At 44.9% G+C, this 13,609-nt stretch overlaps 1 protein-coding gene across 2 annotated transcripts; it reads right to left on the bottom strand.

Annotated features, from left to right (window-relative positions):
* Positions 1 to 10,548, bottom strand: LOC115197529 (uncharacterized). Of its 2 annotated transcripts, none has more exons than XM_029759157.1 (6): positions 10,401 to 10,548; positions 8,014 to 8,314; positions 7,029 to 7,160; positions 6,196 to 6,254; positions 915 to 1,220; positions 1 to 748 (listed from the first exon to the last, which is right to left on the bottom strand). In XM_029759157.1, the coding sequence occupies exons 2-6, from the start codon at positions 8,264 to 8,266 to the stop codon at positions 716 to 718; spliced, it is 783 nt and encodes a 260-aa protein (XP_029615017.1). In that variant the 5' UTR covers positions 8,267 to 8,314; positions 10,401 to 10,548; the 3' UTR covers positions 1 to 715. The 2 variants fall into 2 exon arrangements, with proteins under 2 accessions (XP_029615017.1, XP_029615018.1); XM_029759158.1 differs by having other exon boundaries at positions 7,029 to 7,157.
* Between the last annotated feature and the right edge of the window lie 3,061 nt (positions 10,549 to 13,609).

Raw genomic sequence — 13,609 nt, 5'->3', positions numbered from 1 at the left:
TTAAATGACAAAATAAATCTTTAATTCCTTTATGGTATCAAATAATTTGTACTTTATCACAGTAAAACCACTGGAATGGCAACATATCCCACTAACACTACTTTATGTTGTAATATAAAAAAAACTGTTTGTGGGATAGAGGTTCATACACAATTTCCAAAACTAACAATCTAAAGATGATTATTGTTACTTTCATCACATACTGGCTGCAGAAATATATTAACCATTAGATTTTTTTCCACATACAACCATTTCAAGGCAACTGATTGATAATCCACACTGAGCAGTTCATTCATAAATCACAGGTTCAATGTCATTTTAGAGGTTAAGATAAACCCAAACATCAAGAAAGCTATACATTCAGTATAGGCCCTAATATTTAAAAACTTTATATAAGGTGACTTAACATGGACTTAAGTCAATTAAAAAAAACTTTTGTCCATGTTTTAACGACTTAAGTCCATGTTAAGTCTGTTTATTTCAAGTCTAAATTGGGACCAATGTTCAGTATCTAACAGTACATAACTTTTGAAGGATCTCTTTAACATGAACAAAATGTAGTCAGTTTCACTAAGAAACAGCCTTATTAATGTAAGTACAGTAAATGAATCCATAGTTTTAGGAGCAAATTAAACATTTAATATTCTGCAAAATCTTCATAAAAATGTAAATTGTTTCCCATGGATGGTTGAAGCAGCTGAAATGCCTGGCAGGTCTAATCAGTGTCTTCACTGTCAAACACGTTATTCTGGAAGGAAGAAAAGACAGAATTACAGAATGTAGAAAACAATACATTGTTTTCCCCTGTTCATTTTTCTATCTTTTCTCTCATTTAGGAATATCATCCACTTTAAGCTTCTATTCCCCTTACACTCTCCTGACAGACGACCCTGCTCTGGTTCTGCAGTACTCACCCAGCCCCCGTGTTTCTTCACCCAGGCCGTGTGGTGCTCCTGGAGGTAGCGTGTCCCAAAGCCCATGGCCCGGCTCATGGGGTGGAGGTCCAGGGCAGATAGCTTGCTAGTCACCTCGCAGGCCAGGGCAATCTTCTCCCTCTGGACCCTCTCCTCCTTCTCAGGGGCAGGGTAGCCTGTCTGGCCTACAGGACCGTCACCCTCTACCCCCGTCACTCTCTGGAGCAGGGTGGAGGTCACGGTCTCAAACAGACTGTAAGTGAAGGAAGTCTGGAGGTGCCTCTGCAAGACGTGGTTACTCTTGATCTGAGACGGGGGAGGGTGGAGGGAGGGTGAAAGGACGGGGGAGGAGGGTGCCGGGAGGGTGAGGTCAGCAAGAGTTTGGGTAGAGGGAGTTGAGAGGAAGGGAGACATTTGAACACATAATTGTGAAAGAAGAGTGTACTGTACCTGGTCTTGGACAGAGCCTTATACAGTATTTGGTATTTATGCATTCGTAACATATAGAGTACTGTATACTGTATGCTGTTATTGAGAGTCCAGGGATGTTTGACTATGGAACAAAGACATATTGTGGTGATAAATGGAGCTGATCACGGACTACAGGAAAAGGAGGGCCGAACAGGCCCCCATTAACATCGACGGGCTGAAGTGGAGCGGGTTGAGAGTTTCAAGTTCCAAGTGTCCACATCACCAACGAACTATCATGGTCCAAACACATCAAGACAGTTGTGATGCGGGCATGACAACACCTTTTCCCCCCCAAGAGACTGAAAAGATTTGGCATGGGTCCCCAGATCCTCAAAAAGTTATACAGCTGCACCATTGAGAGCATCCTGACCGGTTGCATCACCACCTGGTATGGCATCTAACTGTAAGGCACTACAGAGGGTAGTGCGTATGGCCCAGTACACCACTTTTGTATTTTTTTTATTTCACCTTTATTTCACCTGGTAGGCCAGTTGAGAACAAGTTCTCATTTACAACTGCAACCTGGCCAAGATAAAGCAAAGCAGTGTGACAAAAACAACAACACAGAGTAACACATAAACAAATGTACAGTCAATAACACAATAGAAAAATCTATGTACAGTTTTTGCAAATGTAGAAGAGTAGGGAGGTAAGGCAATAAATAGGCCATGGAGGCGAAATAATTACAATTTAGCATTAACACTGAAGTGATAGATGTGCAGATGATGATGTGCAAGTAGAGATACTGGGGTGCAAAAGAGCAAGAGGATAAGTAACAATATAGGGATGAGGTAGTTGGGTGTGCTATTTACAGATTGGATGTGTACAGGTACAGTGATCGGTAAGCTGCTCTGACAGCTGGTGCTTAAAGTTAGAAAGGGAGATATAAGACTCCAGCTTCAGTGATTTTTTCAATTTGTTCCAGTCATTGGCAGCAGAAAACTGGAAGGAAAGGCGGCCAAAGGAAGTGTTGGCTTTGGGGGTGACCAGTGAAATATACCTGCTGGAGCGCGTGCTACGAGTGGGTGCTGCTATGGTGACCAGTGAGCTGAGATAAGGTGGGGCTTTACCTAACATAGACTTATAGATGACCTGGAGCCAGTGGGTTTGGCGACAAATATGTAGTGAGGGCCAGCCAACGTGAGCATACAGGTCGCAGTGGTGGGTAGTATATGGGGCTTTGGTGACAAAACGGATGGCACTGTGATAGACTACACCCAATTTTCTGAGTAGAGTGTTGGAGGATATTTTGTAAATGACATCGCCGAAGTCAAGGATCGGTAGGATAGTCAGTTTTACGAGGGTGTGTTTGGCAGCATGAGTGAAGGAGGCTTTGTTTTAAAATAGAAAGCCGATTCTAGATTTGATTTTGCTTGATATGAGTCTGGAAGGAGAGTTTACAGTCTAACAAGACACCTAGATATTTGTAGTTGTCCACATATTCTAAGTCAGAACCGTCCAGAGTAGTGATGCTACGTGGGTGGGCGGGCGGGGGCAGCAATCGGTTGAAGAACATGCATTAAGTTTTACTTGCATTTAAAAGCAGTTGGAGGCCATGGAAGGAGTGTTTTATGGCATTGAAGCTCGTTTGGAGGTTTGTTAGCACAGTGTCCAAAGAAGGGCCAGATGTATACAGAATGGTGTCATCTGCGTAGAGGTGGATCAGAGAATCACCAGCAGCAAGAGCGACATCATTGATATATACAGAGAAAAGAGTCGGCCCGAGAATACAACCCTGTGGCACCCCCATAGAGACTGCCAGAGGTCCGGACAACAGGCCCTCCGATTTGACACACTGAACTCTATCTGAGAAGTAGTTGGTGAACCAGGCGAGGCAGTCATTTGAGAAGCCAAGGCTATTGAGTCTGCCGATAAGAATGCAGTGATTGACAGAGTCGAAAGCCTTGGCCAGGTCGATGAAGGCAGCTGCACAGTACTGTCTTTTATCGATGGCGGTTATGATATCGTTTAGGACCTTGAGCGTGGCTGAGGTGCACCCATGACCAGCTCAGAAACCAGATTGCATAGTGGTGAAGGTACTGTGGGATTCAAAATGGTCAGTGATCTGTTTGTTAACTTGGCTTTCGAAGATTTTAGAAAGGCAGGGCAGAATGGATATAGGTCTATAACAGTTTGGGTCTAGAGTGTCTCCCCCTTTGAAGAGGGGGATGACCTCGGCAGCTTTCCAATCTTTGGGGATCTCAGATGATACGAAAGAGAGGATGAATAGACTAGTAATAGGGGTTGCAACAAAAAGGGTCCAGATTGTCTGGCCCAGCTGATTTGTAGGGATCCAGATTTTGCAGCTCTTTCAGAACATCAGCTGTCTGGATTTGGGTGAAGGAGAAGCGGAGGGGGGCTTGGGCAAGTTGCTGCAGAGGATGCTGAGATGTTGGCCGGGGTAGGGGTAGCCAGGTGGAAAGCATGGCCAGCCATAGAAAAATGCTTATTGAAATTCTCGATTATCATGGATTTATCGCTGGTGACAATGTTTCCTATCCTCAGTGCAGTGGGCAGCTGGGAGGAGGTGCTCTTATTCTCCATGGATTTTACAGTGTCCCAAAACTTTTTGGAATTAGTGCTACAGGATGCAAATTTCTGTTTGAAAAAGCTAGCCTTCGCTTTCCTAACTGACTGAGTATATTGGTTCCTAACTTCCCTGAAAAGGTGCATATCGCGGGGCTATTCGATGCTAAATGCAGAACGCCACAGGATGTTTTTGTGCTGGTCAAGGGCGGTCAAGTCTGGAGTGAACCAAGGGCTATATTTGTTCTTAGTTCTACATTTTTTGAATGGGGCATGCTTATTGAAGATGGTGATGAAAGCACTTTTAAAGAGCAACCAGGCATCCTCTACTGATGGAATGAGGTCAATATCCTTCCAGGATACCCGGGCCAGGTCGATTAGCAAGGCCTGCTCGCTGAAGTGTTTTAGGGAGCATTTGACAGTGATAAGGGGTGGTCGTTTAACCGCGGACCCATTACGCACGCAGGCAATGAGGCAATGATCGCTGAGATCCTGGTTGAAGACAGCAGAGGTGTATTTAGAGGGCAAGTTGGTCAGGATGATATCTAAGATGGTGCCCATGGTTACAGATTTAAAGTTGTACCTAGTAGGTTCACTGATAATTTATGTGAGATTGAGGGCATCTAGCTCAGATTGTAGGACGGCCGGGGGTTAAGCATGTCCCAGTTTAGGTCACGAACTCTGAAGATAGATGGGGGCAATCAATTCACATATGGTCTCCAGGGCACAGCTGGGGGCTTAAGGGGGTCTATAACAAGCGGCAACGGTGAGAGACTTGTTTCTGGAAAGGTGGATTTTTAAAAGTACAAGCTCAAATTGTTTGGGCACAGACCTGGATAGTATGACAGAACTCTGCAGGCTATCTCTGCAGTAGATTGCAACTTCGCCCCCCTTGGCAGTTCTATCTTGTCGGAAAATGTTATAGTTAGGGATGGAAATGTCAGGATTTTTGGTGGCCTTCCTAAGCCAGGATACAGACACGGCTAGGACATCCGGGTTGGCGGAGTGTGCTAAACAGTGAATAAAACAAACTTAAGGAGGAGGCTTCTAATGTTAAAATGCATGAAACCAAGGCTTTTACGGTTACAGAAGTCAACAAATGAGAGCGCCTGGGGAATGGGAGTGGAGCTAGGCACTGCAGGGCCTGGATTAACCTCTACATCACCAGAGGAACAGAGGAGGAGTAGAATAAGGGTACGGCTAAAGGCTATAAGAACTGGTCGTCTAGTGCGTTCGGAACAGAGAGTAAAAGGAGCAGATTTCTGGGTGTGGAAGAATAGATTCAAGGCATAATGTACAGACAAGGGTATGGTAGGATGTGAATACAGTGGAGGTAAACCTAGGCATTGAGTGACGATGAGAGGTTTTGTCTCTAGAGGCACCATTTAAGCCAGGTGAGGTCACCACGTGTGGGGGGTGGAACAAAAGGGCTAGCTAAGGCATATTGAGCAGGGCTGGAGGCTCTACAGTGAAATAAGACAATAATCACTAACCAAAACAGCAATGGGCAAGGCATATTGACATTAGGGAGAGGCATGCATAGCCGAGTGATCATAGGATCCAGTGAGTAGCTTGGCGAGCTGGAGACACAGCGATTCAGACAGCTAGTGGGCCGGGGCTAGCAGGATAGCAGAAGGGCCTTCGGGGGACGTCGCAACGGAAGAGGCAAAGCTTCCTGACATCCTGGACCTATATACTAGGCAGTGCCAGAGGAAGGCCCAAAAAATTGTCAAAGACTCCAGTCATCAAAGTCATAGACTGTTGTCTCTGCTACCGCACGGCAAGCGGTACTGGAGCACCAAGTCTAGGACCAAAAGGCTAGACAAATGGACACCCCCCCCCCATTTGTTTTTACACTGCTGCTACTCGCTGTTTATTATCTATGCACACTCACTTTACAAATTACCTCGACTAACCTGTACCCCCGCACATTGACTCGGTACCGGTACCCCCTGTATATAGCCTCGTTATTGTTATGTAAATATCTTGTGCTACTTTTGGATTTTTTTTTAAACTTGAGTTTATTTAGTAAATATTTTCTTAGCTCTATTTCTTGAACAGCATTGTTGGTTAAGGGTTTGTAAGTAAGCATTTCACTGTAAGGTCTACACCAGTTGTATTCAGCATTTCACTGTAAGGTCTACACCAGTTGTATTCAGCATTTCACTGTAAGGTCTACACCAGTTGTATTCGGCGCATGTGACAAATAAGATTTTATTTGAAATGGGTAGTCCAATAGGATTTGAAACCCTTCCCCTTTCTCCCCATGAAAAAACACACACACCTCCTCATTCAGCTTGTCTCCAGACGCCTTCAGCAACTCCACTAGTCTTCGGATGACATCTGCAGGGAGACAAAACCAATCAGTAACTGTCCATTCACATCTGAGGCATCAGAAAGGCACCAAGTTCAAGTTCAACTTTATGCAAATCATTGCATTACCCTACTATATCATGTAAAGTACTTTGAAAGCTACAACAGTAAGGAAAATCACTTAAAGGTGCTACACATAGAATTTCTCAGAATTTCTCCCCTATGTGGAAGCTAGGTAAATTGCAACAGCACTTGGCTGCATTCAAAACACATCTCCTCCTAACCCGCATCCTATTTCCTCGTAACATGGTGGAGACTCACACTTGAGCCTTTTACTTTCGGTTTCAAACAGCTGTAAAAATATATTTTTTTGTTATTGAAAAATATATTTCTCAGCAATTTAGATGGTACAATGATTCCCTACACGATTCAGTGCTTGATTTCTCACATAAATTGAAATTGTACAGTGTAGAATTTTTGCAACCAGGAAATGACAGAGTGACTTCTACATTGGCCGCATGACCCATTTTCCACTAGATAACACAGCCACACAGCTTTCCCATTTTGACAACAGATGCCGCTCAGGCGGGAGAAATCAATAGACAAATATCACAGCCAATCACAACACTGATTGGCTGTGATCACCGCCGGTAAGTAATACTGTGAAACACTATAATTCCACTATTACTGCACATATATTATGGCCATTTTCTGAAATTACAATGCATCTTTAATAACACCTTTAATAGACCGAATCCATTTATTATCATAAACATTATTGTTGTAAGTGTGAAAGAGACCCACCATGTTGATCCTCTGTCCCGTCTGACTCTATGTCGTCTGTTGTGATCTGCACAGAGTCTGCAATCTGAGTCAACCTGTCAGCCACTCCATTCAAGGTATTACCCTCTCCTCCTGCAGCTCCTCCAGCAGCTGCTTTACACACACGCCACCCACACACACCACCCACATGCACGCACACACCACCCACACGCACACACCACCCACACGCACGCACGCACACACCACCCACACCACCCACACACACACACACACCACACACACACGCACACACCACCCACCCACACGCACCCACCACCCACACACCACCCACGCACGCACACACCACCCACACGCACACACCACCCACACACCACCCACCCACACGCACGCCACGCACACACCACCCACACGCACGCACACACCACCCACACGCACGCACACACCACCCACACGCACGCCACGCACACACCACCCACACGCACGCACACACCACCCACACGCACGCACACACCACCCACACCACGCACACACCACCCACACGCACGCACACACCACCCACATGCACGCCACGCACACACACCACCCAAAGGCACACACACCACCCACACACACAGTTTGTTGTTGCAGGGGTTACATAAATGTGTATGTTCTAAGTAGCACAATATTCTGTGATCAATCCATATATTTGACATATAATATTCTATGGTGATGAGGCTGGTGAGAATATCTATAGGAGGCCGGGATAATTGTAATGGTTGGAATGGAATCAATAGAATGGTATCAAACATACGGAAACCACAGGTTTGACTACGTTCTATTCATTCCATTCCGGCCATTATAATGAGCTTGTCCCCCGATAGCTCCTCCCACCAGCCTCCACTGTTCCACACAGAATGTTCCAGTGCACAGAAACATACCTGTAACTGTATAGATACTAGGTGTGGATACATCCCCCCCGTCTTTGTTGCTCCCTTTTCCACCACCACTGTTTTCAACTACCTCTTACCTGCCACTAGGCCATGTCTGGACGGAGCCCCACCTTGAAATTCAAAATGTATGGGACCGGTGTCATAAAATGTAGCATTATGTCTGGATGGAGGAGGACCTTCTTTTTGAATCTGACTTTGAAATTGAGGCCTTCGGCCAGACCGCTGCCTCTTCCTCTTGCCACAGTAAGCCATGAGCAGCCGATACTCATCGCTACGTTGGTCCACTCCGCATGCATCCACGGCAGCCCCTGCTGTTGCATGGTTCTCCATCTCACTGCCACACCACACACAACCAGACAGCTTGGAACACTGCAGGATCTGCAGAATTAAATAAAAAAAGAAGAAATGTAATGTTGACTTACGTTGGTCGCTAACCATTTTAAAACAATAATCTCTAGTATAAAACAGGCGCCTTTTCCCTCTTCAATAATCTTTCTGGGGGACCCACAGACAGTGCAGGGTTTTGTTCCAGCACAGCAGGGTAGGCTATTAACATTGATTCAAATAATAAAGTGGAATCAGGTGTGACATATTACTGGGCTGGAACAAAATATTACACAGCATGTGGGTCCCCAGGACCGAAGAACACCAAACAATTACTTAGGCCTACAGTGCAAAATTAGCCTCCCTGAAGGCTGTGGTGGACAGTGGCATCGCGTGGGCAAAATCCCTGGGGAAGCCAAGCCGAGCCAGTAAAAAAAAACATATTACAACCTATGTGGTGATAATTGCTTTGTTTTCTCTATAACCCATTCGTTCATACGCCACCGTGATGTACAGTACAATAAGGTTGAGACAACAAAAAGACAACACACAGTGGCGGAATAACTTCAACTATATGTTTGTTTCATCACTAAACTGGAGAGCAACATCTGTCCACAAAGCAAATATTGCATTAAACAGTTACATGACCTGCAGCATGGTCAAGAAAGTTAATGTTTTCGCCAGTTTACTAAACTACTACTGATTACAGAGTTACCGCAAGTCAGAACAAAGACAACATTAGCTATTATTCCTCCACTATTCCAGCACCCTTTCAACTTAAACATCATCAAATCAACTAGGCTACATATGCTTAGTTTAATACACTGAAAACAAACTTAAAGATACCAATGACAATTTAGTCAAATTGATGTTCCTAAATATCACATGGCTGTCCATGGTAGGCCTACTGATTTCGGTCTGTGTGTCAGTGGAGGCTGCTGAGGGGAGGTCAGCTCATAATAACAGCTGGAATGGAGTCAATTGAATGGTATCAAACATGTGGTTTCCATGTGGTTGATAATGTTACATTGACTCCATCCCAGCCATTACTATGAGCCGTCCTCCCCTCAGCAGCCTCCACTGGAGGTTGACTCACGCTAGTTGTAGACTAGTTGAACACCAATAGCATCCTCCTCTCTGTCATAGTGCTGTCATACAGTACACTTTTAGTTTTTGTTTTCATAGGCTACCTAGCTAAAATGCTTGCTAGCCTAACTTCCTCGCATGGGCAACAATGAACCAGCTAAGTTAGCTAGCTATTTAACGTGAGTCTACTAGGCTACATCTAGGCTACATATTGAACTTCAATCGTCTCAGGCCAGTGGCACAATATATTAATTTATGGTTAGATAAATGGATGTGATTTGATTGGTGTGAAGCCAAATTCAAACTGGCCTCCCTTGCGGGGAGTTTTGCTGCGCCAGGACAACCCACAGTTGAGCTAACCTCAACGCTGATTGGCTAATTATTTTAGATTTGATTTATCAAGGGAGGCCAAATCAAGTGCTTCACCGGCAACATGTCATACTCTTTTGGTCCAGACAGCATCAGATACGTGGGCTACCCATACTGAGAGAGAGGGGCGCTGTTTCCCTCGCTCGGATGATTTTTCCGGTGAAAATTGTGAAAACACAGAGAGACCAAAGATAAATAATTGTATAGGTCAAATATTTGGGGAAGCCTGGCATCCATGAATACACGCCACTGGTAGTGGACAAACTTTATTTGATGTTATTTTATTTTTTGGGCCTTCGTTTTCTCATTTTGGTTCACCATACTGCCAGCTTCAGGGAGTTATGAAAGGTTTCGGTATTCTTTCACATCAAGTTAGTTTCACTTTCATGGTGAAAGTCAAATAGCGCATAAACTTTACATGTGATTGCTTATGCAAAAATATACTTACTGTAGCCATACAGTATGCCACATAGACTAAATCATTTGCTGCTCGGTTACAGACAGCGAACATGGGTTACCTACTTGAGTAACTAAGGTTACTTTGACTGTAATAATGAAGTAATCACTTTCTCGTTTTCAAAGTTCTTTGACTGAAAAATCGATGTGGCTGTAGGACAGTCTACACAAATAACATAGACAAAAAACCAAAAGCATACAAATAGTAGGCTAAACCGTAAACACTTACCTATAAATTCTTTCACCAAATATCTGATAATGCTTTCACCTTGAATAAGAAACCATAACTAGATTTGAGATTCATAACGGGACATTCTACGTTACATTCTACTTCCTCCTACACTTTTCTGGCGAAAACTACTCTGTACTGCCACCCCATGGATGTGATGAACATGATTTATTGGGCGCGTTCCTCTAGTCTGGCTAACACCGAACTCTCATGTCCTCCCGACAGAGTCTGGTATGGCTCTTTGATGTTTTTCTTCTTCTATGTTATATTGGCGTTCACAGAATTTCATTTGCACCTACTGTGCGGGATGGAAACAGGATTCTCCCCCAAAAACGGAACAAACTACCAAAAAACAAATAGAATAAAAATATAACTTTTCTGTTAAAAATAGGTCATATCTGATCCCTACACAGGCTCAAGGGGAGCCTGGGAGGGCAGACCGTCTTCCGGCGTTTGGACCCCTTGCAATCTTCAGATGTAAAATCGTTAACTCCCAAAAAGCAGCCACAATAATGTCCAGTTCCTTTGACTTCTTTGAGACTTGAGCCTTACAGTTTATAACTGTGGCAAAGAACGCTACAAAATCCACCATTTCAACACACAGGGTATCTTTTGACTGGCAACAAACATTTACTACAGGCTGTGGTGCATCCACTACCATATCTTCAATAGTGTCACTTTTAATGGCCTCTGCATAGGAGATTCGATTGACTACTCAAACTTTTGCCACCTCAATCTCATTCACCGTTAAAGGCATTACATGGTCAATCTGTTGTCTGCATTGGCCGTGCAGAATTTACAGGGCTACGGCTTCTGCAGAAGTCAGGGCATTCATAGTTCTTGCTCTTTGCGGGAGCAGCGCAGAGCTGCTGATGCACAGAGCTGAGCACACTGCTGAGCACAGCTGTTGTGAAGGAAGTTGTCAAGGAAGTGAGTTTGTGTTTATACAGGACCTCCCGCCCCCACCTACTGTCAACCAATCAATGCGGAGCCCTCTGGATTGTTACAAAATTTGAGAGGCACACAGCGATGCGGTACTGAGCTCAACTTGGCCTTTGCATGCCTCCAGAGGCTTCACAATTGCATCACACCAACCATGTGGAGCCTCTGACGACATTTTCGGATCAAGCATAAATTGGCTTTTACAGAGCACTCCAGGAACTTGTGATCATGATCCCCACCACACTTGCAACACCGTCATCCTTCTACACACCGTTCTTCAGTATACTCCATCCATCTGCGCACACTTGAAACATGGCCAAATTCGTTAAAATTTTTACACTGCTTTGGTTTGGGGACAAAAGCTCTTACTGTAGTATCATCTAAAATAAGAAGGCACGACAACAAGGTTCTAGCTTCAGCATGTTTACTAGCCTAGTCTGCGCATGTCATACATAGGTACGGATACCCACAAGGGCCATCCTATTATGTCTTCCCTCTCAAATTAACAAGAATTCAACATTCATAACCACAGAAGCATAACTGAATTGCAAGCCAGTGTTATTCTCTTTAACGCCACATCCTGAAATAGTATGAAAGCATTCAATTACACAGTCTGAACTCCTATGCATTAACTTAGGTACAGTCTCTTTTTGCTGGGTATGGTCCCCAACAGTATTTCAGCCACTCTGGTGGCTTCACATCCCCTTTTGGGTGAGCTTGTGGCTTTGTGAGAATGCTCTCTCCTTCCCCCTCTTTTTGTGCATGTCTGTGGCCTCCTCAGCCTGTGTGGCTGGAGCTCTGAGGTGTGTTTTGTTCCTTCGTACCTCCTCTGAGCCTGTGTCCACCGCATAGGAGCGTGGGGCATCTGCTTTCCTCAGCACTATTGCTGGTGTCTTTGAGTTTGTAATCCACACACGGTGTTGCTCCTCCACACACAGTGTGGATTAGCACGGTGTCTCCGATTAAAGTCTCCAGTTTGTGTTTGTTTCAGCCATTTGTCCCTCTCAGCGAAGACCTTCCTGTTAGGCCATTTTGGTTTCAGCTGAGCCGGCGAGACAGGCAATGGAGAGCGCAGCCTCCTGCCCATCAGGAGCTCGGCAGGCAACAGCCCATGAAGCAGTGGTGTAACTCTGTAAGCTAACAGAGCCCTGTAAGGATCCTTGTTCTTTTTCAGCAGTCCCTTGACTGTTTTCACAGCTCCCTCTGCCTCACCATTACTCTGTGCATGGTAGGGGCTACTGGTCAGATGTGTGAAGCAGAAAATAAGCTATTGGAGAACTGGGGAGCGTTTTCAGTAACCAGGACCTCAGCGACCCCTTGCCTGGAAAATTTTTACTTTAATCCATTGATAACACCAGCTGATGTGGTTATGAGTGTATTTGCTATTTCAATGTATCTTGAATAGTAATCTACCACTGACAGATAAGTGTCATTTTTCCTATAGAACATATCTGCCCCTACCTTTTGCCATGGCCGTTTTGGCAACTTCGTTGCCATCATTGGTTCAGGATGACAATATTGACATTTTGCACACACCTCACACTGGACCACCAGCTTGGCAATCTGAGTACTCAGACCAAGCCACCACACCGACTGTTAAGCCCTCAGTCTGCATTTGGTTATCCCCATGTGTCCCTCATGTTTTCCTTTCATGAGAAGGTCTCCATTAGAGTGGAAGTCACTTTGGTGCACCCAATAGAGCTTCAGCAGCTGAGGCAGTTCCTCCTGCCCCGGCCATCCCTTTTTGCACTGCTGTACTTTCTGTTGGCAGATGGGGTCTCGCTGTTGCTCCTCTGCAATCTGCTGCAGTTTGGTCTGAGATGCAGGTAGACTGTCTCTTACTGCATCAATGGACACCTGTACCTCACCCTCTAGACATTGCTCCTCCTCTGATAATGGATGTTTAATTGGGGCCCTGGGGAGTGCATCTGCTGTGATCAGTGCCTTCCCTGGCACATACACCATCTTGTAGGTGAACCTCAGCAATCTGAGGCAGAAGAGCAGAACTCTGGGAGGCAAGTCATACAGTGCTTTAGTCACTAACAGAGCCAACAGTGGTTTGTGGTAAGTCTCTGCTGTAAACTGCAGGCCAATAAGATATTGGCAAAGCCTTTCACATGGCCATGTAATAGCCAACGCCTTCTTCTCCACTTGTGCATACCTTTGCTCCGTGTTGGATAAGCTTTGTGACATGTATGCTATTGGACACCACTCTATGTTGTCCTGCATCTGTGTGAGGACCGCCCCTAGCCCAAAGGATGATGCAT

Source organism: Salmo trutta, chromosome 7, assembly GCF_901001165.1.
Source record: "Salmo trutta chromosome 7, fSalTru1.1, whole genome shotgun sequence".
Taxonomy (NCBI): domain Eukaryota; kingdom Metazoa; phylum Chordata; class Actinopteri; order Salmoniformes; family Salmonidae; genus Salmo; species Salmo trutta.
This window is presented reverse-complemented; position numbering and strand designations above follow the sequence as displayed.

Excerpts from the sequence above, each read along its gene's own strand:
- LOC115197529 (XM_029759157.1), bottom strand. The coding sequence starts at position 8,266 with ATGGAGAACCATGCAACAGCAGGGGCTGCCGTGGATGCATGCGGAGTG. Across the intron at positions 7,161-8,013 it reads CAGACATGGCCTAGTGGCAG|CAGCTGCTGGAGGAGCTGCA; the intron begins GTAAGAGGTAGT and ends GTGTGTGTAAAG. Across the intron at positions 1,221-6,195 it reads GAGACAAGCTGAATGAGGAG|ATCAAGAGTAACCACGTCTT; the intron begins GTGTGTGTGTTT and ends CCCCCGTCTCAG.